Source organism: Gopherus flavomarginatus, chromosome 4 (assembly GCF_025201925.1).
Source record: "Gopherus flavomarginatus isolate rGopFla2 chromosome 4, rGopFla2.mat.asm, whole genome shotgun sequence".
In the NCBI taxonomy this organism is placed as follows: domain Eukaryota; kingdom Metazoa; phylum Chordata; order Testudines; family Testudinidae; genus Gopherus; species Gopherus flavomarginatus.
This window is the reverse complement of record NC_066620.1, coordinates 127467447-127495344: the sequence shown is the minus strand read 5'-3', so window position 1 is coordinate 127495344 and position 27898 is coordinate 127467447. Positions and strand designations below refer to the sequence as shown.

Below are 27898 nucleotides of genomic sequence, written 5' to 3'. Positions count from 1 at the left end.
GAAAGTTTCTGTTGAAAATCACTGGGAAATTGTCCAGCATTTGAAATCAAAGCTTTTCAGTGTTAAATTATAAATGTGACTCTAGTGACCTGATTTTCCTGTCCTTATGCCGGTGGAACTTCAGTGATTTCAATGGCATTACTCCCGACTTACCCAGAGATAAGTGAGGGGGAAATCAGGCCCTGAGAGCATCGGGCTGTTGCAGCTGTCTCTCAATATTGTGTCCTGAGTTGCATGTGGAATCCAGAAAGTGACTTGTGAGGAACTAATTCTCCCTCTTTTCATGTAGAGGGCCCCTTGAGAGGATGTAATTTCACACTCTGTTTAAGAGAATAAAGGACTGAGGCCTATTTTATGTGACAGATTTAATGTTTATTAACTATAATTGATCCCCCTCACCCTCCAAGAAAGCCTCCATGAATACTGGTAGTTTGTTTCAACTGCTCACAGAGAAATACCATATTAAAAAGCAAAGAGAAAGAGAGAGAGTTCCTTTAATGCTGCAGAGCAGGACTGAGCCGAGAGGTTCCAGGGAACATACAACAACCATTTTTTAGCATAGTAAAATAGATATGACTGGCACCTTCCTGAAAGTCAGTCTTCCTCCTGTAGCTGTCTGCCCCATTGTTGAGTGCTTAATGGTAGACTGACAGTCATTCATGGTTTGTACACTGTAATTATCCTTTTTTCTCCATTTTTGCTGTCATTGTGGGGTATAAATCCTATAGAGCCTTGAGTACTCAGAGAAAGACCAAAACCAGCTTAAAAGCTGCAGAGCCACTGTGTGAGGAGACCAAATCAGTGGTGACCCCAGTATGCAACACTGAGATCTACAGTGAAACAGAAGGAGGTGAGTGAGATGTGTGTGTTGGAATATAGGATGGGCCAGGCAGTATGTATATGCCCATACTCAGCAGTGGCTGGATGCAGTCCAGCGGTGCAGATATTGCAAGCCCTACTTCCAAGTAGTTCATGTGGGCACAGCACTTTTATTCCTATGCCTGGAATGCCTTCCCTCATCCAATATAACATGCAGCTTACTCTCCTCCTTCGAACTCTTCCCTCAAAGCATACCTTTCATCACAGTTCCCTAAATAGCAATTTTCAACTTCCCGTCAATCTATTACTTAAAAATTACTAGGAAAAAAGCAGTAAATCTTGGAATTAGTTTATGGCACCGTCCAACTAACTCCAGAACGATATTCCATGTCCTCTTTCCACCATTCCCCTATGATTCTTATTTCCCTCAGGATCCTGTCTTGTGTGATCATCTTATTTTGTACGCTCTTCCAGGCAGGGATTGGTAAATCCTGAAATCCTTGTCCCATTGAAGTCGATGGGAGTTTAGACGTTGATTTTAATGGGGCCAGGATTTCACCCCGTCTCTGTACTTGCTATCTAAGGTGAACACCACTGTATACAAATACAGTATATATAAATGTTAAATAATATTAGGTAGGCTTTACTAGTGGGCTCAGAATTTGTTCCTAGGATATTAGAATGTTATTTCAGAACAAATTTCTCATGTCCACATTTTTCCTCAGGCTGGTCCTTTTTTTTTTTTCTTTCATAAATGATCGAAAATTCAGTGTAAAGTGGATCAACAGGTGAAATAGTTTGTTAGAACAAAACTGTTTGTTAATAATGTACAATCTACTCTTAGTTTGGATAGCCTCTTTGTTGGGACACTACTCAGAGAACTGATTTGGCTTAACCATATTGAATGGCAGTGCTTACTGCTTACTTTGTATAATATTCGCATCAATTCTGTTGAAAGAGGGCCAACAATTTAAATACACTTAGCCATGGATTAAATAGATGTGAAATTGAAATTTCCTGCCTTTTAATACAGAAATGGCTGGTAGCTGGGATGTCTCAAGCAAGAGGAATCTACAGGGTCAACAGGGTAGTTTTAATGTCCTTTTTCTTCAGTGTTTCTTTGAGACTTAGTATCATATTTATTTGTCATGAAGCCCTTGCATTCTTCAGCCTTCTAACTGGATTAATCTATTTGTGTCTCCATTCAAGCCAAGAAACTGTTAACCACAAAAGAAGTGTTGTGAGTTCACTGAGTAGAATTTTGGCCATTCCTTGGGAGCCTAGTAAAAACCAGAGCTATGGCCCTAAAGAAAGTAATTTGATGGTCAAAAAGTATACAAAACCACTTTGGGCAGTTTGAGATGAGGGAAGCAACAGGTTTCCTTTTCCAGAAGTGCATTAGCTCAGAAAGAACCCGTGAGATTTTGTACAGTTCTTGTGCCTATACCAGCCATCTGTGAATAGATACACCTATTTTACTGTCTGCCAGTGCCTTAGCAATAAATACCCTTCATTTTACAGCCCAGTCAATTGGATGATCACAGCTGCTCTGAAAGAGTACTATTTTCTTAAGATGTTTAAACAGAACTTTTGGTATTAAAAATCAGCAGGGAATGGATAGAAATTTTACAGGTGTTTGCTTGCTCCTAATCAAGAGAATGTCTGTCTTAAGAACCATGAAAATGTGAGCACTCATTTGCAAGCTAGTTTTTGTCTAGCCCAGTCCTATTTCCGCTGAAGTTAATAGGGGCTGACATCGGTAGGAGCAATACTGACATCAGGAGGAAAAGAATTGGGGCCAAAGTATAAAGATTTGGTTCCCTCGTGTCTAACTCATTATGGCTTACCATTGATTTTAGTGACATTCTTCATCTGTCATTGCAGACTATATCTCACTTACCTGGATTAACAGAGATAATGAATTTATATTGTATATTCTGTACTTCTGTAATAAGATTATTATGGGTTTAATTTTGTAATCCTTTTACCTGCACTCTATATGATGCCAACCCTCAATAACTCCATGGGTAAATATGTATGTGTTTAGTATTTTCTCCAAATTTAACCTTGACACAAGTTTTTAGCATGTAAGCGTGTTGTTTTTAAATCCAGTTACTGACCATTTTCACTCCATTTTCCTGTTATTTTACAGGGCCGCCCGGGTTCAGCATTGTTTTAGGGGGCAGAGAAATCTGGTGCTGAGACCATGAACAGAATCTGGGTTTCTTCCTTGCCCTGGCCCTGACTTGCATGATCTGGGTATGTCACATAAAGAGTTGTGCCTCTTTTTCCCTATCTGTAAAACGAGGATAATACCCAACCCAGAATATTGTGAAAACTAATGAATGCTTGTGAAACACTTTTTGAGATCCTCAGATGGAATTGCAAATGCTCCATGTTTTCATTTATTTATGTATTCTTTATGCAATAATATCTGGACATTATAGAACTGAGGTAGAAAAAGACTTGGAGCCTTAGAAAGACACCACCCAACTTAGTCTAGGCAATTTTTTAAAATAAATTAAGAATACTTTCCAGTGCAATACCTGTCCCTGAAGCCCTGCTAACTATTTTTGATTAATATATTTTCGTCTTTTTTACAAATGATTTTCTCTACCCCAATCACTGTGTCTAATGCCAGGCGAAACGGACCGACTGACTACCTATATGGGGGAAATAATGGAATTGCACACAAAGTGCTTTCAAATAAACAAAGTAAACAAAATTATCTGGTCTTTTTTTTAATCTCTTTCAGTTCTAGTAATCTTAGGTTTCTCCTAAAAATGTCTCCAATGTAAACCTTCCTTGCGAGATTCCCCGCACCTATACATCAGATTTTAAAAATCAGTGTAAACATGAAGCTATCACCTGGAGTTCATTTTAAAATACAATCAGCTTCAGAGCTCAAATGGAATTATTTTTCTTTTCTGTACATATGAAAAAAAATCCTTTACATTTTTCAATACTTTCATTTGACAAAATAAAGAGTATTTTTAGAAGGCATGCAAGCATTTCAGGGGCATGGGGACCCAGTGGGTTAGCCCATTACCTATTGATTTCTGAATCCCATTGTTCAAATCCTGGTTTAGATTAGAACTGAACCTCAGTTTGTTGCTCTCATGCTGGTCTCTGTTTACCTTAACACGAGTCAGACAAAGCCATCACAAATTTGACACAATTCACCATGAATGGTGTATGCCTGGAATAACAAGTGTATTGCAAGCAAGGAATGAGACACATTGGTAAAATGATGTGAGGAAGCATGGACAGGGGCCTGCCTTAAGCAAGGGACATTTCTCTGCAGTGAGTATTAAATTCACTTACATGAGTCTAAAAACAGCTGTAAACATCCTTAGCGCTCACCATAATTAAATTAAAAAAGGTGAATGCACACTATGCAAGTAGAAATATATATTAAAATGGAATTAAATTGTGCTTATGTAAGTAGGCTAATCCAGTGGGAAGGGGGCTGAAAGATTTGTGGTAATGTCCAGTCACCCGCATTTCCTTCGACAAACTAGAACTTCCCGGTTAAGTTATCTTTGTCCCTAGGTTTACTCTAGAAAGCTGCTGCTGCTAATTTCCTTTTACTGACAAAGGTGTATGTAATTTTTTCCAGGAGAATTTCAGTTAGGAGTTTCTTCCATGCGGTTAAATGTCAGATCTATAAGTTTTCTAAACTTGTCAAGTAGAAATGACTGACATCTGTACGCACCCCTTCAAGGGCAACTCTAAATGCTTCATTTATGGTCATTGGGGTAGATCCAAGGGTAGTGGTTTTCCTCTTTGTGTTTTAAAGACCAACGGAGAGGCTTTCAGATGTCTTCTTTGTGCTTTACAGTAGATATATATTAGTTTAATGAAACATAGGGAACCAGAGAGAAATATTACATGTATTTCAAATGAGTCAGAACCTTACCCTTTAGCCAAAAGAGTAGCTTTTACATCAAAGGAACAAGAATTCGCTCATAATTAACCCACAGCCACTACTGAATGCATCTGAAGAAGTGAGCTGTAGCCCACGAAAGCTTATGCTGAAATAAATTTGTTAGTCTCTAAGGTGCCACACGTATTCCTGTTCTTTTTGTGGATACAGACTAACACGGCTGCTACTCTGAAACCATTCATGAGACTGTGTTTCTTCCAAGTTTCCCCAGCACTGGTGGGCAGCTCTCACACTTGAGGATTTTAGAACGTCTTTAGGGGCTCCCTTACTGCTGAGGTAAGGAAGATGAAGCTTTATGAAGCTGAAGCTCCATACTCTCCTGCATCTTGGTCTGGACATTGGGATTATAATGGGGGCTATAAACCAGGCTGGATTGTTAGTACTAATTAACATTAATGTTTGAGTGAAAGATCTTTCTGCCAACACGTCCATGTAAAAAAATTGTCAGGGACTGAAAGCTTTTTCTGAGGCACAGAAGGTTTGACTGTCAGAAGCTGGGGCTGAACGACAGGTGATGGATCACTCGAAAATTGCCCTGTTCTGTTCATTCCCTCTGAAGCATCTGGCACTAGCCACTCTTGGATGACCTCATACTGGGTTAGATTGGTCTGCCCCGTATGGCCTTTCTTGTGTAAAGAAAGTTCAAATGTTTGCAATCTGATAAACTTCCTCAATTTGGATTTTCTTTGTGTCTTTTCAGGGAGAAAACCAACTACTTTTGCCAGGGGCCAAAGACCTTCAAATCAAAACAGCAGCTGCGTGTTGGTTGCAGATTTATTAACACCCAGACTCTCCACATTAATTCACCAAGGAAAGGCAGAGGGTGAACTGACAATCATTTTTGTCTATTCGAGCAGGTTTAGTATTTTCGAAGCCATTATTCGGGCTGAAGTTCACCCTTATGCAGAGAGCCATTACAAGGCATAAGTCTTAAGTCCCATGTAAATTTTCAAAATTGAGCTTAAGTGAGATTTAAGTGGCCCACTACACAAGGGTGAATTTGACGCCTTTTCTTTTTGTGAGCAATTTTACTTTTACTTTTTTGTTCTTCTTCTAGTGTATCTTCTCTTAGGCCCTGATTCTTCAAATCATCTCATACATGCATAACTTTATTCATACAAGCTGTCCCATTGAAGTCAACGCAGCTACTCACATGACTTAAGGTATGCAGGTGGGTAATTTTTTGAAGGATCAGAGTTAAAGCCGTTTCAATGGTTCTTACTTTAAGTAGTGAATTTCTGAACTAGAGGAAAGCACAGGACTGGAAACTGCAGGTGATTTTCAACTGCACTGAAGTTATGACATAATAACATAAACCAATCAAGAGAGGAGTGTAATATGAATATATTGAGCATGATGTTACAGTTGTAAGGATATCATGAGACAATCAAGATTTGATGTAACAAAGAGAAGAAAGTGATGTTATATGGCACATTCATAAAACCTTAGTATCCCTCCCCAATTCTAATCACATAGAAATAACTTGATTTTTTTCAAATACTTAGTGAATATTTTTCACCAGGACCCCAGAAGACATTCAGAATCTCACAGACTTACATATGTCACCTGTGGATTCTGTGTAGATCATACAGTAAATACCTTATAGTGTTGGTCCCTGTGGAATTACTGGACTCATTCCCCACCCTCCACCCCAGCTATTCTGCTGTTGTTGGAGCTGACTTGTGATGTTAGAAGAGCAACAGGAAAGGGAAGGGAAGGGGGAAATCTGGTGGAATACTTGCATAGTCAGATAGCTGGTTTAGCACCCTTTATTTCCCTGTGAAAAGACAAGCTCGATTTTTGCAGAGCTGAGCTCTTGCTCACTGCTGAAACCTTCCTCCAGGCGTACATTTGATTTTGTAAACACAATTCCTACCCAGTTCTGAAAATAAAAACTACTAATACACTTAATGCCCTAAAATGCCAACAAATGTAAGATAGAGATGCACAGTTATAGTGCTATTTCTCAGGCTGCTGCTCTGTTGAATATTAGTGTTCTTTAGCCATTGAGCTGCATGATACTTTCCAAACACGTAAGACAAGTGGTTCAATCATAAACTCAGAATAACTCCCTAGATTGCACTAGCTGGGGTTGTGGCCCCGTAGGAGAGGTAAATCCGCCTGGATGGAAGGTGCAGTGGTACAAGCCACCTGTAACTCTTGCTCTGCTGGGGGACAAGAACCTGGCTGACTCAGGCCCATTGAAGACAATAAAAGTTTCGCATTGCTGTGAATGGAGGCAGGATCTAGCCAGATCCCAGCCAGGAGATACAAAGATTCAGCAGGTCTTCTGAGCAGATTCCACCAACAGGGCTGTTATGGGCCACAAACAGATTTGAAAGCTACTTACCCCTGGAAGGAATCACTTCTCCACCAGGTAGTATAGATTGCAAGCTTTCTGCCTGAAGAAGCCAGTCTCTTTCTTTAGTCTGTGCCTATGCCTCCATTGCTTATCTGTAAAATGAGGGGAATACATCCTCACCTTGCACAGGTGGCGTGAACATAAAATCCGTCAGTGATTGTGAGGCTTTCAGATTCTATGTTGATGATGGCCGTATTAGTACTACCTAGAATGAATGGACGGATGGTTTGAACTTGAAGTGAGCTGAAATAGGAATTGGGGATGGAATGTGACTTGACCAGAGCAGTCAGCAAGAATAACAGATTTAATTATAGTCAAATATATCAATGTTTCCTCTGCTCTGACTGAAAATAACATTTTTTAAAGGTTTGCCGTGGTGTTGTAGCTGTGCAGGTCCCAGGACATTAGAGACACATTTTTTTTTTTTTTACCAAAACGAATTGCCAGAATTTACAGAAATTTGAATTTGTGATCCTACCTAAGATTTGATCCTTTAAGGTTTTCCAGTTTTACTTCCTGGAGTCGGATCTTAAACACCTTCTTGAATTGAAATTACTGGTATTTTTTTTTTATTTATAAAGGAAAAAAATTAAATGAAATTAGTTTTTGACTTTTCAATTTGCTCAAAGTAGTTGATCTGAAACAATTTTTGTTTTCTGGAACTTCCAGAGAACCGAAAAATCCATTATTAGCACAGGTCTAGTCCCTTTGGGGTCTTGGTGGAAGCTGTTTATACTGTTAAAGTTATACTGTTTACAACTGCTAATGCAAGGTCTAGCCTTAGTTCTTGCTGCACAGCAAGAACTGACTCAGAGCATGGCAGTTCCCCCTCTCTCCAGTAGAGTGACCAGATATCCCGATTTTATAGGGACAGTCCCAATTTTTGGGTCTTTTTCTTATATAGGCTCCTGTTACCTCCCACCCTGTGTCCTGATTTTTCACATTTGCTATCTGGTCACCCAACTCTCCAACGAGAGTGGTCTCTCCACTTCTACCGTTACCGTATTTAGTGAAAATGTGGGTTGTTGTTTTTTTTATCTTTTTCACTAGAGAGCTCCCTTCTGCTTTTCCAGAAAACTTGGTCTTGAGATCATGTTTCTTTGTAACTGTAAAAAAACTGCTGAAGTAATGCCCTGAAATGATGATGTTAATCCCATGACCATAAATACTCCCCTTGCATGAATATTACTTGCTGTAGAAATTCGCTTTTTTTTAGACACCAAAGGTGTTAAATCTGTGCAACTGTATCTGTCACAGTGATGAAATATCTTTCAGTCTTCAAACAGTGATGCTTCCTGATTGTTGTGGGCTGCTGTACAAGTCTGAACAAGTCTCACAGAGTTTCCAGAAGTTCTCTGGCCAAACAAACAAACAAAATAGCTCTAATCAACACCCTTCACAGATGCTTCATGTCTGTCTTTTTAATGTAAATTCAATTATGATCAAATGTGCTCACGGCATGAAAATTGGGCTGAAGGAATAGCAAATACCAAAGAGGACAAAATCAAACTGCAGTGTCACCTGGGGAGATTAGAGCAGGAGAGACTGCAGATAATAAGGAGAGAGCCGATAACAATACATGCAAAGCCCTGTGACCGGAAAGAGCAGCTTCACCCATCACTTTGAAAGGTAGTTAATTTCACCTTGTCTATTTTACACTGTTATCTAGCTGCTGCAGGGAAAGTGTAGAATTTGGATTGGTTTGCTAGTAGATTCTCTTGTGGATCATCTGTTTTAAGAAGTGGCTCATGAGATGAAAAATGTTGAGAGCTGCTTTAAACTAGCCCTATTCTTGAATTAAGGGGGAGGGCAGTTGATTCTCCCCATCACACTCCCCAGAAGCCTAGGGTGTTAAATGGAATTCGCTATGAAGAGATCCTGCTCCCCATAAAGCCAACTGCAAAACTAATTGTCTTCAATGGGAGTAGAAGCAAGTCCTGTGCTACTGTTATTCCCATCATTCCTGGCCCCCTCAAACACTCTTCCAGATATTCAGAGTTCTGGTTCCACCCTGCGCTGACAGTTACCTATACTTTAACATCGACTGTGGCATAATAGCCCTTGTAAATGACGAGGAATTGGCCAACCCTGAATAGGAAGGAAGAAACAGTATCTCTTATTAGGGGATTACTTTACGCACCAGTCACCCCCAGCTCCATAACACAGATGTTAGCATACTGGCCTCCTAAACCACTGATCACAAATCTAAATCCCAGTAGCAGAGCCATAGCCAGCATGAATAAAGTCTGTGACAAGATGTTGAGAAAGGCCTGTGATAGGCCCAAAAGAAGACGTGAAGGCTAATGACACCTCAAAGTAGGGCGACAAAACTATCATGTAAATACAGTGCATGGTCCAGAGCCAATTTACAGCAGCAGGTAAAGAATATGCTATTGGGTCAGGGGTTCCCTCTACAAATATGGGACCTCAATCCTCAGCTGTATTCTTCCCTGGGTGGGGATGAGAGATGCACTGTTTGCACCTCTCCATTTTTGAGGCCGGCCCAGGGCTGCTCTGAACTATAGTCAGCCAGGAATGACCCAGAGGACCTGCTTGCTAGCTGGGAATTGCTGGAGTACAGCAGCATGTCGGTCGTACTCCTTTCTTCTTAGGGTATAGCTACACTTGCAACTTCAAAGAGCTGCAGTGGGAACGCTCCCGCGGCAGCACTTTGAAGTGTGAGTGTGGTCGTGGTGCCAGCACTGGGAGAGAGCTCTCCTAGCGCTGCAGGTACTCCACCTCCCCGTGGGGATTAGCTTGCAGCTCTGGAAGCCGCAATCCCAGTGCTGCGGCACTGTTTACACGGGCGCTTTACAGCGCTGTAACTTGCTGCGCTCAGGGATGTGTTTTTTCACACTCCTGAGCGAGAAAGTTGCAGCGCTGCAAAGCGCCAGTGTAGCCAAGGCCTTAGGAACAAGCTGAGCACACACTCTGTGCCAGGTCCTCAGCAGAGATCCAGCTGCTTTCTAGTGCTGTCACTTCGTAGAGGGAGCAGAGCAAGGCCCAAGACGGAGCCTAGTGTCTGATTGCTGAATTAGAAAATGAACATATATTTCGGCATGTATATTCCCAGAGTGCAGAAAAATATTCAGAAGTTCTAATGAACTTACATTTTAACCATTAAAAATTTCTGTCCATACCAGGCTTTAGAATTCATTATATCTTATTCCCAAATAAAACACAGTCCTTTTACTGAGTGCAATTCCTACAAGAACATTTTCCCTAACTGTGCTTTTTTTGTTTAAAGGTGGTAATAGCTCCTGTTTTATTTAAACAATTTCTACAAACATAAGGAGAAATCCTAGTCCCACTAAAGTCACTGGAAATTTTGCCATTGTCTTCAATGGAGCCAGGATTTTCCCTACATCATTTAAAAATTAGACAAGGTCAAAATTTGTTTTTATTTTTGCTTCATGAAAAATAAATATAAAAACTGAGTTTTGTTTCGTTCAACATTTTTCACAATTTAATGGGGGGAGTGAAAGGGGGTTGTAACATTTCAAACCTGAGAAAACTAAAAAAAAAAAAAAAGTGACAGTTTAAATTTCTTTGCTCAAACCACATTTGGGGGAGAGATAGCTCAGTGGATTGAGCATTGACCTGCTAAACCAAGAGTTGGGGGTTCCTTCCTTCAGGGGGCCACTTAGGGATCTGGGGCAAAATGAGTACTTGGTCCTGCTAGTGAAGGCAAGAGGCTGGACTCAGTGACTTTTCAGGGTCCCTTCCAGTTCTATGCGATATGTATATCTCCATGTAGTTAAATATTTTATATTTAAATTTTTACAGAAAAAAAATCAACAAGCTCTATTAATGTGTGTAATTCTAAAGTGAAAGGAAAATGAATACACCACTGTTGGTAAAACTAAGGCTAGAGCTGCATAAAAGGATGCCTGTTACCAGTCAAGAGGAATGAACAAGTAAAAATGACATGTAAGTAACTATTTTTGTGACATTAACACTTAGCTTTGCTTTTTGTTAACATAAGAACGGCCATACAGAGTCAGATCAAAGGTCCATCTAGCCCAGTATCTTCCGACAGTGGCCAATGGCAGGTGCCCCAAAGGGAATGAACAGAACAGGTAATCATCAAAAGATCCATCCCCTATTGCCTGTTCCTAGTTTCTGGCAAACAAAGGCTATGGACACCATACCTGTCCATCCCGGCTAATAGAGATTGATTGATGGATCTATCCGTTTTTTCGTTTTTTGGAACGCATTTAAATTATTTAATACTGTTGTGCAGGAATGCCTACAATCTCTGGGATAGTCTCTGTTTTGATATTTGGAGAGATTTATCTTGGAAAGGCACTAAATAATAGGGGGAAAACTCTTGTCAAGGTCAATAAATCATCAATCAACTATCCAATTATGTTACTGGCTCATTGCCAATAATCCTTTAAAATAACTTCCAAACTCATAATAAATTCAGAAGTAAAAAGTCTTTTAATTAATGGTATACATAATATTTCTGGTGCTTTTTTAAAGCTCCCTGTCATTTTGTTTTGTTCTGTTTCAACACCCGAGCATGGCAGAGATTGCAAAGTGATGCACTAGCACCATCTAGCTTGTTTTCTAAGCATGCAACACTTATCCAAAAATAAAAATAACTGGAAGGTACTTTATGTGTTTTAGCTTTAGGCTCATATACAATCTTTATATATATACACACACACACATATATATATTGCACTGAATAAAGGATGTACATATAAGTAATATGAATCGATCACAGTCACATTCTAGCTAACTTTTTTTAAAAAATAATATTTTACTAAGCTTACTATACCATTCAGAGGTGTCAGGATATGTTTTAAAAGTGAGGGGTAGCACCTCTGTAAGAGAGTCCCAAGTTAAGATGTGTTTGTATGTGTAACATACATTTTCCTCACCAGTCTCTTTTGTATTTCTCTTTTAGCAGTGAGCAACATGAAATCTTAAGCCGGTTTTTAATTCTCCTAAGCTTTCTGTTCACCATTTTATTTCGCTTCACCTTTTTATGGCTTGTCTTTGTTTTAGTGTCTCTCATCCTACTGAAGTCAGTAGGCAAGACTGGACCAACAGGCTTTGCACCACATTAATGATCTGTGGATTACGGTCCTGGATTACTGGTAAATTAGCATTATCAGCAACTTCTACCAACATCCCTTTGTTTTTCATTAATCTGATTTCTTCCAGGCACACAGACATCTTGGGTTTTATGATGGAGAGGCTGTCAGTGAAGAAAGAGTTATATAGTTGGCTACCATTCATGCATATTGATGGCACCTAAATCTGTGCCATCTCTCTCTCATGATCTCACCCTCACAGACAACATGTTAAAGGTGATGAGGAAGAAAATGGAGCCTTCTGAAACTGCATGTGTTAAGGAGTCTGTATGATCTCAGTACCATCACCAAAGAGGTCTGTTTGCTGCTAAAGGGCAGAAGATTACTCATGTATTCAGTAGTGCCAAGAGCTTTGTTGGTTATTTTGGCTTGTTACGTGGAACATGGATTTGAAAAGCCTGACACTTGGAACAGGCTCATGGAAGTTACCTAGCATTATGACATGATGTTGGTGGTGAGTTTATATTTCAGCATAATACATTTTGATCCTTGTACAGAGGTTGATATCCTGTTGCCTTCCATGTTCCATTCATGCAAATACAGAGCTAGATTTTGGATACATGATTTTACCGATGAGGATGTTAAAGTGTCAATAAAAAGGGCACTTCTAAGGTAGGTCAATGTTGTCACATGGGCCTTGGCTACACTGGCGCTTAACAGCGCTGCAACTTTCTCGCTCAGGGGTGTGAAAAAACACATCCCTGAGCACAGCAAGTTACAGTGCTGCAAAGTGCCAGTGTAAACAGTGCCCCACCACTGGGAGCGCGGCTCCCAGCGCTGCAAGCTAATCCTTATGGGGAGGTGGAGTGTGTGCAGCACTGGGAAAGTGCTCTCCCAGTGCTGGTGCTGCAAGCACACTTGCACTTCAAAGTGCTGCCACGGAAGCGCTTTGGAGTTTTGAATGTACCCAAGCCCTCTGTGTAGCAGTGTACTATTAGTCCAGCTATTTGGTTCATCATACTATTTATTTAGCATTGATTGGTACACAACCTTTTGATATATAAATGTCTAGGGATGCAATTGCAAAACAACATGGTATCAGCAGGCCTTGCTCTGCATACGCTGTTAGTGTGTATTTGCCATCTTTCAGACAGCGCAATTCCCTAAGAACATTAATAGTCACGTGAACCAGAGCAGAAACACACAGATGTTTTGACTCATGTTTTAAAGAATTCCAAAGACCCAAACTCAACCAAAAATAATTGAACCAGAATCAATGTTCTAGCACCTTCGTTAAACAAAGGAATAAACTTTAAATAAGGTAATTAACCTGCAAAGCATGAATTAGACTGTAGGTGGCACCCCCAGTTGCTCCACAGTGAAAAGAAGGACTAACCTTCGGAGAACTAAATGAAGAGGGATGTTTTCTGTTGTGCTAGCTTTACTATTCTATAGTTTTTTATTTTATGCTCTTTTTTTCTTTTGAAACAGACTTGTAGAATGAACCCTACATTTATTAGTCACAGAAAAAGTGCAGCATGAGCAGTGATGATCCAAATTGCTGTATATCATCTCACCAATACCTCAGGCCCATTCGTAAGGTGTGAGACCACCTCACCCAGCAGCCAAGAGAACTAACAGGGTGGGAAGTTTTAAATGGCCTGTGAGAGTAATTACTTCAGCATAAATACCAGCATTTAGGATCTAAATGACATGGAGTCACACTGCTGATGTAAAGAGCTTCAAATTCATGTGAGATAGTGCTTCTTTTGATCTTAAAATTATGAGCAAATGGTTGTGATAGGCATGATCATAGCAACCACTAGGTCTTGGTTCTTCTGTATGTCATATAATGAGGGTCTTGGGAGGGTGAGTGGCATTGCCAGGAATTTTGATAGTAAGATGTTATGCTAAGTTTCAAAAGTGTATTTTCCTGGGAAGTCAGAGTTACATCCCTCTACACCCGGGGTAGGCAACCTATGGCATAGGTTCTGAAGGCAGCATGTGAGCTGATTTTCAGTGGCACTCACACTGCCCAGGTCCTGGCCACCAGTCCGGGTGGCTCTGCATTTAATTTAATTTTAAATGAAGCTTCTTAAACATTTTAAAAGCCTTATTTACTTGACATACAACAATAGTCTAGTTATATATTATAGACTTATAGAAAGAGAACTTCTAAAAATGTTAAAATGTATGACTGGCACCTTAAATTAGACTGAAACCTTAAATTAGAATGAATAAATGAAGATTCGGCACACCACTTCTGAAAGGTTGCCGATTCCTACACTACACAAACAACCCACAGAATGTTTCTCCTTTCTAAACACCAAATGTGTAACAATGACCTCCTAAGTGTGCAGCAAAGATCCAAAACAAGGACTATGCAGCCAGGGGGCTATTAAAGCTCCTGTCTTTAAAGCTCCTTTGATGCTTAGGATGTCAAGAGGCTGAGGCATGATCTAGGGAAATGGAAACACTGCTTCTTTGGGGGTGAGAGCCTAGGAACATGTCTTCAAGGGAACCATCCTCTCCTCAAAATCTAAGGATCCCCCCCACCCCGATTTCTCCCTTATTCCTCCACTCTGCAAATCTCTTCTTCCTTCATACCACCAGATTGACCTGCTTCCCCCTAGTCCTTTTGTGGTGCAGGAAGGTTGGAAAATGGGTCTCCCACTACACTGCACCACAGCAGCTGGAGCTTCAGAGGAAAGCACAGGCTTGAGCAATCCTAGGGTCAGGCTTTTTGCTGCATTGGTTGATTGCAGCCCTAGCACAGGCTGTGTCTGCTCTGCTCAGCTTCCTGAGCCACCTGGAGGCTAAAATGGTAACTCAGCAGTAAAAGTAGTTGAGGGCTTATTCCTAGGGTGACCAGATGTCCCAATTGTATAGGGCCAATCCTGATTTGGGGGACTTTTTCTTATATAGGTACCTATTAACCCCCACCCCTTGTCCTCATTTTTTACACTTGCTATCTAGTCACCCTAGTTATTCCATTTGTTGCTCCAACCAATACCTTCCCGCTTCACCCTCCCCAAAACAAGGGTTGCTCAGCTTCCTCCGTCAGAGGCCGCTGTCTGCTCTTTTAATAGGAGGAGATGAGGAGACAAGAACAGAGGGCAGAGAACAAAATACAGAAACTCTCTGACTCAGTCTGAGCAGAGAAGCAGAAATTTGCGACAAGCCCAGCAGGCTATGCAAAATTCAGAGCACTTGTGGTACAGTAACCACACTGTTAAACGTGATTATTACGAAACCAGATTATGACATGCTAAGACCAGCCCCGGGCCAAACTACAAGTCCAGTTCTGCAAAAATATTACTGCTGTACACACAGCTCACTCCTGTGAGTAGTAATAAGGCAATCACAACTAATCCTAGTGGAAGACATCAAGCTTGTTACTAAGTAGGGTGACCAGGAACATTCAGTCGAAAGGGATCCTGGCAGCTCCGGTCAGCATTCCTGACCGGGCTGTTGAATGTCTGGTTGGTGGTGCCACACGGAAGGGCTAAGGCAGGCTCCTTGCTAGCCTCCGCGCTGTGCAGCTCCCAGGAAGCAGCCAGCATGTCCCAACTCCGGCTCCTATGCATAGGGGCAGCCAAGAGGCTTCGCAAGTTGCTTGCACCTCAAGCACTACCCCCACAGCTCCCATTGGCCGGAAACTGTGGCTAATGGGAGCTACGGGGGTGGCGCCTGTGGATGGAGCAGCGCGCAGAGCCGCTTGGCCACGCATCCACGTAGGAGCCGGAGGGGGGATGTGCCGGCTGCTTCTAGGAGATGCTTGAGCTAAGCGCCACCTGGACCCTGCACCCTTGACCCCCTACCAGGGTTGGGGCTTCCCCAGCACTGATTCCACCTCCCACCTTCTGAACCCCTCAGTTCCAGCCTGGCGCACCGTCCTACATGCCAAACTCCTCATCCCCAGCCCCACTCCAGAGTCCACACCCCTACCCAGAGCCCTCACTCCCCCCACCACATCTCAACTGCCTGCCCCAGCCCTGATCCTCCTCCCACCCCCAAACCGCTCATTACCAGCCCCACTGGAGAGTCTGCACCCCCAGCCAGAGCCCTCCCCCCACGCACACATCCCAACCACATGCCCCAGTCTGAAGCTCCCTCCTGCACCCTGAACTCTTCATTTCTGGCCCCACCCTGGAACCCGCACCCCCAAATAGAGCCCTCACTCCCCTCCCGCACCCTAGCCCTCTGAACCAGCCTGTTGAAAATGAGTGACTGAGTGAGTGGGGGTGGGGAGAGCGAGCGACAGAGGGAGAGGGGATGATGTGAGTGGGGGGCATGGCCTCAGATAAGAGGCAGGGCCTCAGATGAGGGGTGGGGCAAGGGTGTTTGTTTTTGTGCGAGTAGAAAGTTGGCAGCCCTATTAATAAGTGATGGCTAAATGAGGATCTAAATTCTAACCATTGTTTTGTTGGTTTTTGTTTTTTTAATAAAAAATATATTTTAAGGCCATCTACAATACATAGAAGGATCTGTGGACTTATATGTCCAAACCAAGCTTGCTAAAGCTTTGGCACATTTCTGAGACATACTAGAGATCCAGCCTGCAGTTCAAGCCAACTGAACTTCAATCATATCAGACAACAACCATGTTGTAACTGGGTCCCCCAACCCAGTTATACATTTAGTGTAGGCCTCTGTTATGCTGAGAGTTACTGGTGACTGTATCGATCACAAACTGCTTTGAGTCTGAGTGTAAACACACCCTTCATTTATCATAATTGTCAGATGAGTTAACCAGGACCTAAGACAAAAGAGGGTTGTGGACGCACCAAAGAGTTTGGGCTGAGAGGGGGTTTTACTGAGTATTGTGTGTGGGATGGATGGGTGTGGGTGGGTAAAAAAGCAGAACACATACACACACACACAAAGAACAAAGAGTGATGCAGAGTAAAGCAAGAAAGCCAAGCAATGTCCTGTGAGCATAAGGTATAACCCTGGAAAAGCTGGAGAGAGACTTTTTGGGTCTGGTGTTTGCTAAAGAGGCTTGGAGCTGAAAGCTAAAAAAAATGCTCCTTTTGTTATTGATTCTTTCTGCATTCAGAGACACAGGACTGTGGACATCCTTTGCAAATAATACACAAAATTGCATCAAAGAAATAATTGCCTATCCCCAATTTCTCCTCTCAACTGGAATATTACCAGGGCTGTGAACTTTGACACCCAGGCCAAAAGAGGCAACACCTCAGTTTAGATCTCGGCATGATCTAAAGCATATAGTGAGCCTGTTTATGATATAGTTTGGCTCCATCTAGCCAGAGGCCAGATCAAAGTATTCTATAACTAGAGTTAGTCAAACAATACAAAAAATACTTCATGATGTTTTTGTTTCTATTTTATTTCCTTTTTCCTTGACATTTGAATTTTTGACAAAAACCTTCCTAAAAACATCCAATTTTGGGAGGGGAAATTTTAGCCTCCTCTACTTATCAGTCACAACCAAATTGATCAGCCATTGTGAGACTCAGGCATTCTGGGGAAAGTATATGTAAGATTTAAAGAAGCAATGATGGTGGCGTGGGAAAAATAACAATAGCAGTGTGGGTTTCGTGTGCTATCTGCCTGCTGTTTCCTGTAAGTTCAAAAATGCAGAGAAAATGCTCAGTGGGTATTTTCAGATGTTTTCTCCTACATTGCGCCACCTTCACTAGACCGGGAGAAAGTGAAACCTTTCTGTCTGTTTGTGAGAGTTGTGGGAACTAGAGACCTCACATCCTCTTCCTTTTGTACACATAATCAAGTGAGATTTCATCCCCCTCAAAGGCAAGGGCACCAGGCAGCAGCAGGGCAGGAGATGGAGAAGTTTCGCACTGTGTTGGATTTCTACCTCAGTCACCGGAAGGTGCTCAGTTACAGCGCCGTGTCTCTGCTGACCGCAGGCAGTGAGCGTCTCTTCTCAGTCGTGGTGTTCCAATGCCCCTGCAACTCCTGGAACACGCTCTACGGCTCTGTCTTCCTGCTGGTGCCTGCCCTGATCCTCTTCCTTCTTGGCTACCTGCTGAATGTCAGGACCTGGCGGCTGTTCACTGGCTGCTGCGCCCCAGGCAAGTGTTGCTGCTGCATCCATAGGAGGCGCTGCTGGCGCTACTTTAGGGTGCTGTGGCTGGTGACGGCGAGCGCTGCTGTGGCCCCGCTCACCTGGATTGCTATGGCCCTTCTTGGGGCCAACTTCTATGAGTGCGCAGCAAGTGGGAGCAGCCTGTTGCAGAGGCACTTGTGCCAAGGCAGAGGGACCCAGTGCCATGAGCAGGTGGCCAGAATACCCTGTGGTGGGACTCTCTCCCAAGAGGGACAGACATTTGTGAGCCTTCGGGCTCAGTCCCAGGTACGGTCTCTTTGATTGATCCTATTGGCTTTTGTCCCATGGAGGTGCAATGGACGCAGAGTGATTTCTGGAAAGATGGAGAGGCAACATAAGTAGGTCAGTTAAAGTAGGTGCTGTCCCTACAGGTGCCACCTCAGCTTACTTATGCTGATGTGATGGCCTAGGGATGCAGCCTCAAGACTATGATATGAAAAATAAATTTTTGCACTTATGTAGTTAGCAAAATATTCTAAACTGGCTAAAAGAAAGGTAATATGTTGTTAGTTGCATCTCCCACTGCAGTCTGTATTGCTTTCTACCATTTTGGCCTGCTGTAAATCTGAGGAGATTGTTCATAACGATGTCCATGCCTTTTCCTTTGAGGCAAGTTGAGAATAAGCCTGCATGAGCAGGGAACTTGACTGGATGTCACATAATTGGGCTTTCCCATCTGTAGATTTTTCTACCCATTTCAAAAGAGATGTATATTGAATTTCTCTTCTCTTTTTCCACTTACTTGCCTCTCTTTAAATCATGAACCCTTTTAAGTTCAGTTCCTATGCATAAGAGGCAGCTGGTGTTTATTTAAAATCTTTCATTACAGCAGAGAATTAGCATTTGAAAAAGGATGTATTGAGGGTCTGACTGTGGGGCCCCCAAGTTTGAAATCACAGTCAATTTCACACTCATATTCCAGAAATAGGATTTAATTTTTGTTTCCCTGAAAGCAAAGTAGCTATTGACTGTGGAGAGCTGAAAAGGAAGAATGTGTTTGTTTCCCCCTTCCCCTTTCTTTATGATGTAAAAAAGAGGCCTACAAAGTTTGGGGACTTTTTTGTTTGTTCTTGTTTTAATTTCTCCTGTTTTCTTCCATTAGAAATCCAGGTTTGATCATCTCCTCTTTTCATTAGAAGACTATAAGACTTTGACTTCAATAAGAAAACAGGGTGTATCCTTAACTGGAGTTTGCTAACTAGAGGCAAAATCCCAGTAAAGACATGGCAGTTTGTAGTTTTTGCATGAGTAAGCAGCTCAAGTTAATTACTCAGAGTATGGCAACACTTACAGCTGTACAGCGCTGGGAGTTACAGCTGTCTTCGTACAGCTGTGTAGGGAAAGCGCTACAGTGTGGCCACACTGACAGCTACCAGCGCTCCAGTGTGGCCACATTTGCAGCATTTGCAGCGCTGTTGGGAGTGGTGCATTATGGGCAGCTATCCTACAGAGCACCTCGTCCCATTTTGGTGCCGTGGGTTGTGGGAAGGGGACGGAAGGGTGCAGGTCACTCCGCTTCCTGTCCCAATGCCCTGTGATGTATCGCTTCACATCCCAACAGTCACTGTTTTTCCGTCCACGTTTGGCGCCATTGTGACTCTCCCAACAGTTTCTGTGCAGCGTGATTTCTGTGGGAAATGGAGCCCGAACTGCTGAAGACTTTGCTGACGAGTGTCGCCAGCGCATCTCGTTTGGCAGTTGAGCTATTCCTTCAGCTCCAAAGTGACAGTGAGGAGTCCGACGATATCGAGTCGCCTGATGCGTGTGACACTAACTTGCTTGTGGCGTTCACGGAAATGCTCAGCACCGTGGAACGCCATTTTTGGGCTCGGGAAACAAGCACTGAGTGGTGGGATCACATTGTCATGGAAGTCTGGGATGACAATCAGTGGCTGCAGAACTTTCGGATGAGAAAAGCCACTTTCATAGGACTGTGTGCTGAGCTCGCCCCCATCCTGCGGTGCAAGGACACAAGATTGAGAGCTGCCCTGCCAGTGGAGAAGCGGGTGGCTATTGCAGTCTGGAAGCTGGCAACTCCAGACAGCTACCGATCGGTCCCCAACCAGTTTGGAGTGGGAAAATTGACCATTGGAATCGTGTTGATGCAAGTTTGCAGGGCCATTAATTGCATTCTGCTAAGAAGAACCGTGACTCTGGGGAACGTGCAGGACATTCTGGATGGCTTTGCAAAATGGGTTTCCCTAACTGTGGAGGGGCGATAGATGGGACGCTGACATAACCTTAGTCCCAGATTTGGACCTTAGCGTCCAAAATATGGGGGTTAGCATGAAAACCTCCAAGCTTAGTTACCAGCTTGGACCTGGTACCTGCTGCCACCACCCAAAAAATTAGAGTGTTTTGGGGCACTCTGGTCCCCCTGAAAAACCTTCCCTGGGGACCCCAAGACCCAAATCCCTTGAGTCTCAAAACAGAGGGAAATAATCCTTTTTCCCTTCCCCCCTCCAGGTGCTCCTGGAGAGATACACAGACACAAGCTCTGTGAATCCAAACAGAGTGATTCCCCCTCTCTATTTCCAATCCTGGAAACAAAAAGTACTTTCCTATTCCCCCAGAGGGAATGCAAAATCAGGCTAGCAATCCAACACACAGATCTCCCCTTGATTTCTTCCTCCCACCAATTCCCTGGTGAGTACAGACTCAATTTCCCTGAAGTAAAGAAAAACTCCAACAGGTCTTAAAAGAAAGCTTTATATAAAAAGAAAGAAAAATACATACAAATGTTCTCTCTGTATTTAGATGATATAATACAGGGTCAATTGCTTAAAAGAATATTGAATAAACAGCCTTATTCAAAAAGAATACAAATCAAAGCACTCCAGCACTTATATTCATGCAAATACCAAAGAAAAGAAACCATATAACTTACTATCTGATCTCTTTGTCCTTACACTTAGAAACAGAAGACTAGAAAGTAGAAACTACTTCTCCAAAGCTCAGAGAAAGCAGGCAGACAGACAAAGACCTCAGACACACAATTCCCTCCACCCAGAGTTGAAAAAATCCGGTTTCCTGATTGGTCCTCTGGTCAGGTGCTTCAGGTGAAAGAGACATTAACCCTTAGCTATCTGTTTATGACAGACGCATATTCCTATTCTGGCACCAACCCAGCTAGCATCCGAGTACATTAATCGGAAGGGGTATTTCTCTATGGTTCTCCAGGCGCTTGTGGATCACCGTGGGCATTTCATTTACATTAACACAGGCTGGCCTGGAAAGGTGCATGATGCACACATCTTTCGGAACAGTGGTCTGTTCAGGAAGATGCAGGCCAGGACTTTTTTCCCAGACCAGAAGATCACAGTAGGGGACGTCGAAATGCCCATTGTGATCCTTGGAGACCCCGCTTACCCATTAATGCCTTGGCTCATGAAACCGTATACAGGGAAGCTTGACAGGAGCAAGGACCGGTTCAACTACAGGCGGAGCTGGTGCAGAATGACTGTGGAGTGTGCTTTTGGCCGTTTAAAAGGGCGCTGGCAATCTCTGTATGGGAAGCTAGACTTTGGGGAAAGCAGCATCCCTGCGGTTATATCCGCGTGCTGTACCCTCCATAATATTTGTGAAGGGAAGGGTGAAACATTCAGTCAGGAATGGATCTCCGAGGTTCAATGCCTGGAGGCTGAATTTGCACAGCCAGAGAGCAGGGCTACTAGAGAGGCCCAGCACAAGGATACAAGGATTAGGGATGCCTTGAGGGAGGAGTTTGAGGCTGAAAACCAACAGTAGTGTTTGGTGCCTTGCACGGGAGTGAAGTGCAGTGGTTACTATGTTAGTAGGAATGTTTTTCCTGAAATGATTTGCAGTGCATGTTTCTTTCCTGGGCTACGGTATCTTTCACTTTCTGCAATAATAAAGACTGTTTTCAAAGCCAAGAATTCATTTATTGAAAAGAAAACTTTCTTGACAGACACACAACTAAAAGGGCAGGGGTATGGGGTGGTGAACTGTACAGTCACAGGTGTGAATATGTCCTGTCTGGAGTGCTGTGCAATGATTGCTGCACTTCAGAATGCCTATAGTGCATGGTGATGGGGGTTGAGTGCAGAGGGTAAGGGTCATAGTTCTCAGGGCTGGTTGGTGAACGTACAGGTGTTGGGGGCAGCTGGTGATGGTAAGAACCTGGATGCTGGGGAAGGGGGTTTGGAGCTGACATTGGGGCACAAGGGAAAGAGCTTTGGGACGGGGGGGTGCTGGCACAGTAGTGCTCTGCCTGCCTGGCTGCGAGTGGCTGGATAGAGTCCGCTTGGCGCGCCAGGATGCTTATCAGCTGTTTTGTGCTTTTCTTCTTAGCCGCTGCATTTCTCTGGCGGATCCTGCTTTCCCTTTCCCTCCACTCCTGCAGTTTTTTACTCTCTCTGGCAGAGTGATCCATAACTGCTTTCAGCATGTCTTCTTTGCTTTTTCGCGGCTTCTCCCTGAGGTTTTGTAGCCTCTGAGCAGTGGATGATACGGGCAGTCAACTAGTCAAGGACACTTTTCGAAAGGCAAAAATTGCAACAGTTAAAACAGGACACAGGCTGCATTGTTTATAATCGCACTCAGACAGTTATTCCCACACAGTGAAGGAGTTTACAGTCTTCACTTTAGCATACTTTTCCCATACCAAACAGAGCGCACATAACCCACAGGAGCCACGAAATGGTGAGTAAGGGAGACTGATTGCTTCAGGGATGTGAAGGGGTTTCTGTGCATTGGGGAAAGCAAACTGCTCAGGGGGCATCTACACTGAACAGTCTCCCAACATTTTCCACAGGAGTTAATCCTGGAACATATCTCGCTGCTGCTGGTCACCTGGGAAGAGCAGGAGGGTCTTCTACAGCAATGTGGATTCCGCCTTGGCCCCTACTCAGCTTGCCTGTGTGCATCAATGGTCCCCCCACCCCTCGTGGCCCAGTGGCGCGGACGCGTTAGCCTGACTGGGACAAGGACCACAGTGGCTCTCCCTATAAACTTGCGCAAGCACATTGCCCACGCTCTGGCTGAAACTTTTGAAGAGAGTACCGAGGCCGATTACCGCGATGTGATAGACTACATCAATGGTCTATTCCACATCTAGGCATGCATGCATGCAGCCCTAACACCCCCCCCCTCCTCTCCTGAAACATTTCTATCCTGAAAATAGAAGCCACTTATTGGGAACCCGCTCCTCTGCTTGTCCTTCACCAAGTACCGGCTGCTGAGACTGGCTACCTTCCTCCTGGCTCGAGAAGAGCTCCTGGGCTGCATGCCTCCTGGGACTCTGGGGTGTCTCCCTCCACCCCAGTACCCTCACTCTTGGTTTCCTCCCCCTCCTCCTCCTTCTCCTCCTGTCCCCCCCTCTCCCCGCCCCCCGCTCTGAGGTGTCCATCATTGTTGTCAGATTGGCAGTGGGGTCACCCCCAAGTATCGCGTCCAGCTCTTTGTAGAAACGGCAGGTCGTGGGGGCAGCACTGGAGCGGCGGTTTCCCTCACGGGCTTTGCAATAGGCACTCTGCAGCTCCTTCACTTTAACCCTGCACTGCACCGCGTCCCGGTCATGGCCCCTTTCCAGCATGGCCCCTTTCCAGCATGAGATCTGCCCATAGGTATCGTAATTCCTATGGCTGGAGCGCAGCTGTGACTGCACAGCTTCCTCCCCCCAAACACTGATGAGGTCCAGCAACTTGCCATTGCTCCATGCTGAGGCTCGTTTGGCACGTGGAGGCATGGTCACCTGCAAAGATTCTGATTGCACTCCACACCTGGCTGAGCAAACAGGAAGGGGATTTTTAAAATTCCGGGGCTTTTAAAGGGCGGGTCACCTGAGGCCAGGGCAGTAGAGGGTGAAGTGATGAGCAGAGTGGCTGAACAGGCATTCTGGGATACCTCTGAATACTCTGGAGGCCAATTACAGTGCTTTTGGTGGCCACACTGGCGGAGCAGCGCTGCATCACCACCGCTGCAATCGTTATACCCCAGGCAGAGCAGGAGTACAGCCAGCGCTGCAGCCAGGGAGATGCAGCGCTGTATGTGCCTTGCAAGTGTGGATGGTGAGTAAGTTGCAGCGCTGTAAACCCACCACCAGCGCTGCAACTCTCCAGTGTAGCCATACCCTCAGTTCCCCCAGAGGCAACTTGTGTGAAAACTAAAGACTGCCTTGTCTTCACTAGGATTTAACCTTGAATGAACTGACTCAAGTTAAGAACACACCTTATTTTCCCTAGTGAAGATGTGGCCTGTGGTTGACTAGAGAACTAGATTTGTGAAATTAGGGAAACCATGTAACTGAAGTCTAATTAGTTGAGATGGGAAGAGATTTTTAATCAGTTAGTTTAACATCCTTTGTTTTTTATCAGCACCTGTTTAATTCAAACGTGTCAGAGAAAAGAGTTGACAAATTGGTCAAAGAGTTAGCACACTGTTCCTTCAAGTAAGGAACTGGGATGGGAAAGGTACCAATCCATATCTGTGAGTCATGCAAAAAACCTGGCAAAACCAGGGGAGATAAGATCAGCTATTCCTGATATTTCTACGGTAAAAAAAACAAATAATAAACCAAACAAAAAAGATTAGACTCTTATTATTTATTATTATTATTTTTAATCAGGTCTTTATAGCTAACTAAAAAGCAAAAAGGGATACAAACCCATTTTTTCTTTGATGGTCAACTTTAAATATTATAAAAATACATTGGCTTTTTTATTTGTAAGACTCAATCTGTAGGAGGTCTTATATGAGAGTGGACACTATTAACGTATCCCCAGTCAGCATTTATAGCCATTTCCAACAGAATGTTGGCTAGAAACCTGAACCCACCCACAGTCAGGATGAATTATTCTCTTCCAACCCCAAAATCTCATCCCAGGCCCTTGAAGTTTAGCAGACTTTGCTGGGATTGTTCACATACGTGGGGTACCCATTGTCCACAGACAGCACAGTGTGATGGGCTTTTCCAGCAGTGACCGCTTATTGATCCCCTGTCTAAAACAATGTTAAACTGCATATTCTTATCCAGGAACTTTTGATGCTCCTAATCATTTGCAACCTTCATTGATCCATCTGTATGTTCCCCCAGGTGCTAGGCTGGATACTGGTAGCAAGCATCATGGCTTTAGTACTGACTGTCACATGCATCAACCGCTGTCATTCTCCAGTCAGTTTTCTTCAGCTGAGGTTCTGGAAAATCTACTTGGAAAAGGAACGGGAGGTTTTTGAGAGGAAGGCCAAGGAGCATGCAAGCAAGCTGGCAGAAAGGAACCTGAAGTGCTTCTTTGAGTTCACTGAGCCAGAACCATTTCAGACACCCAGCAACAAAGACTGGCAGCAGATCTCATCTTTGTATGCCTTCAATACTAAAGGACAGTATTACAGCATGATACACAAATATATTAGTGCAAACAGAGGCACCAGCATCAGATCTACTGCAGAAGATGTGCTTTCTCCTGCTCTAGGATTTGTGGATGGCACTGATTTTAATGAAACGGGGACATTATAATGAAACAAAGAAATTCTAATTTTGTAGCATGGACAGTTATGTAATTCTGGCCACATAAAAAGGGTCTCATTCTATGCACTGATCTCTTGTTGACATCAATGGGACCTATGTGCAGAGTCTTCAGGAGAAGATGACCCATAAAGTTTGCAGCATTATTTTTAATGGATTTTCTTACTTTTACTTAAGTGCCTTTAGTAAACTACATATTTCTGGGTGGTGGTTTTACAATATTTTTATCCCTTTGACTCTTTCAAGTTATGATATTAAATAGCTTAAATCCCAACATCAAAGACAAGTGTTTGTGCTGTTTTGAAATATTATAAAGCACTTACTAGAAATATATATTAGCTAGTCTGTCAGTTCAGAACATTTGGTAATTAGAGTCGCAAGACCAAAGTTTTACCCTTGTCATTGCTTGCCCATCAAAAACAATAATACTATATTTTTTTTAAATTAAGAAGTAGTTTTCTAGGCTTTGAGCCATAAGCAAGTTCCCCACAAGTGTGCAGAGAAAGAGGGAATGTTGAGTGTGTCTTTGTATCAATGAGCGGGTGCATTCTGATGAATCACGTTTGAGAAGCTTGCTGTTAATGCTGAAACAGAGGGTCACACAAGCCGTTAATGTGCAGCAATAGTCAAAATAAGTTAACAGAATGTTAGGAGCCATTAGGAAAGCAATAGATAATAAGACAGAAAATATCATAATGCTACTGTGTAAATCCATGGTACGCCCATGCATGCAGTTCTCATGGCCTCATCTCAGAAAAGATATATTAGAATTGGAAGAGGTACAGAGAAGGACAACAAAACTTACTAAGGGTATGGAACAGCTTCCATATGAGGAGATATTAAAAAGACTAGGACTTTTCAGCTTAGAAAAGAGACTATTGAGGACAGATATGACAGAGGTCTATAAAATCATGTCTGGCATGGAGAGAGTGAATAAGGAAGTGTTATTTACCCCTTCAAATAGCACAAAAGCCATGGGTCACCCAATGAAATTAATCGGCAGCGGGTTTTAAACAAATATAAGGAAGTACTACTTCACACAACACACAGTCAACCTGTGGAACTTATTGCCATGGAATGTTGTGAAGGCCAAAACTATAAACTTGATGATTGTCTGTTCTGTTCATTCTCTCTGAAAGCCCTTGCATTGGCCACTATTGGAAGACTGGATTCTGGGATAGATGGACCATTAGTCTGATCTAGTATGGCCGTTCTTATGTTCTTATAGGAGACCAAAGAAAGTCAGGAAAATACTGAGCATGAATCTGAATATATAACCTAGTTTATAAATGAAGTGACATGAAAATACCTCTTGAAGGATAACTTCAAGCAAGCGGTGGACTAACCTGTGTCTGTGTCTGTCTTTAGTCTGCAAGCTATCTAGGAAAGGGTCATCCCTTCAAATAATATGTAGTTCCAATTATGTTGTGAACATTCAGTAAGTAATAACTCTAAATCAGTGGTTCTTAACCTGGACTGCACTCACCTCGGGGGTGGGGGGAAGATACGAGATTCCCTTTCTAAGAGTGTGAGACATGCCAGATTTTTTCAGAAGGTAAATCATAGAAAACACAAATTAAGCACAGGCATGTAAGTACAACTACTTTGTTTCATCAAACCTATGTATGTATTAACATTATACATTTTTTAACAATTACTGTAATATACAAACAAAAATATATCTAGGTTTAAGGGGTGCGAGAACATATTTTGATTTTTGATAAGGGGTGCAAGAACATATTTTGATTTTTGATAAGGGGTGCAAGAACATATTTTGAGAACCAGGCTGTAGTAAAGGTTAAGAACCACTGCTCTAAAGTTTGACCCAGAGTTTGGTTGGCTGGACTGAAATATGCGAGTGTTACTATTTGTGTACAAGCAGAACTGCACCATAGTAGTGAAACTAAAAACTTCCTTTGTGGTAACTTCAGTTCTACTTTACAACAGTCTGAGTTGATCAGAGATTTCAACATAGTCTACTAAGTTGCTCCACTGCTAGTATCATGCTGCCCAAAGATCAATCTCTAAGGTCTGAATGCACAAAATGAGTTAGGTGCCTGAGTCCATTTTAGGCACCTAAGCCCCAGTCTTGAAACCACCATGATGCACAAAACTCCCACTGAACCCTGTAGAGACCTAAACTCACTTG

At 43.0% G+C, this 27898-nt stretch overlaps 2 protein-coding genes across 2 annotated transcripts in view; both read left to right on the top strand.

Moving 5' to 3' along the window:
• LOC127049179 (uncharacterized) overlaps nucleotides 1-27898 on the top strand; it is a 419610-nt gene that overhangs the window by 216602 nt on the left and 175110 nt on the right. The gene's annotated exons all lie outside the window — the stretch shown is intronic.
• Nucleotides 17916-27441, top strand: CALHM6 (calcium homeostasis modulator family member 6). Its single transcript, XM_050949851.1, has 2 exons — nucleotides 17916-18512; nucleotides 25321-27441. Exons 1-2 carry the CDS (start codon nucleotides 17982-17984, stop codon nucleotides 25738-25740), a joined length of 951 nt encoding a protein of 316 aa, XP_050805808.1. The 5' UTR covers nucleotides 17916-17981; the 3' UTR covers nucleotides 25741-27441.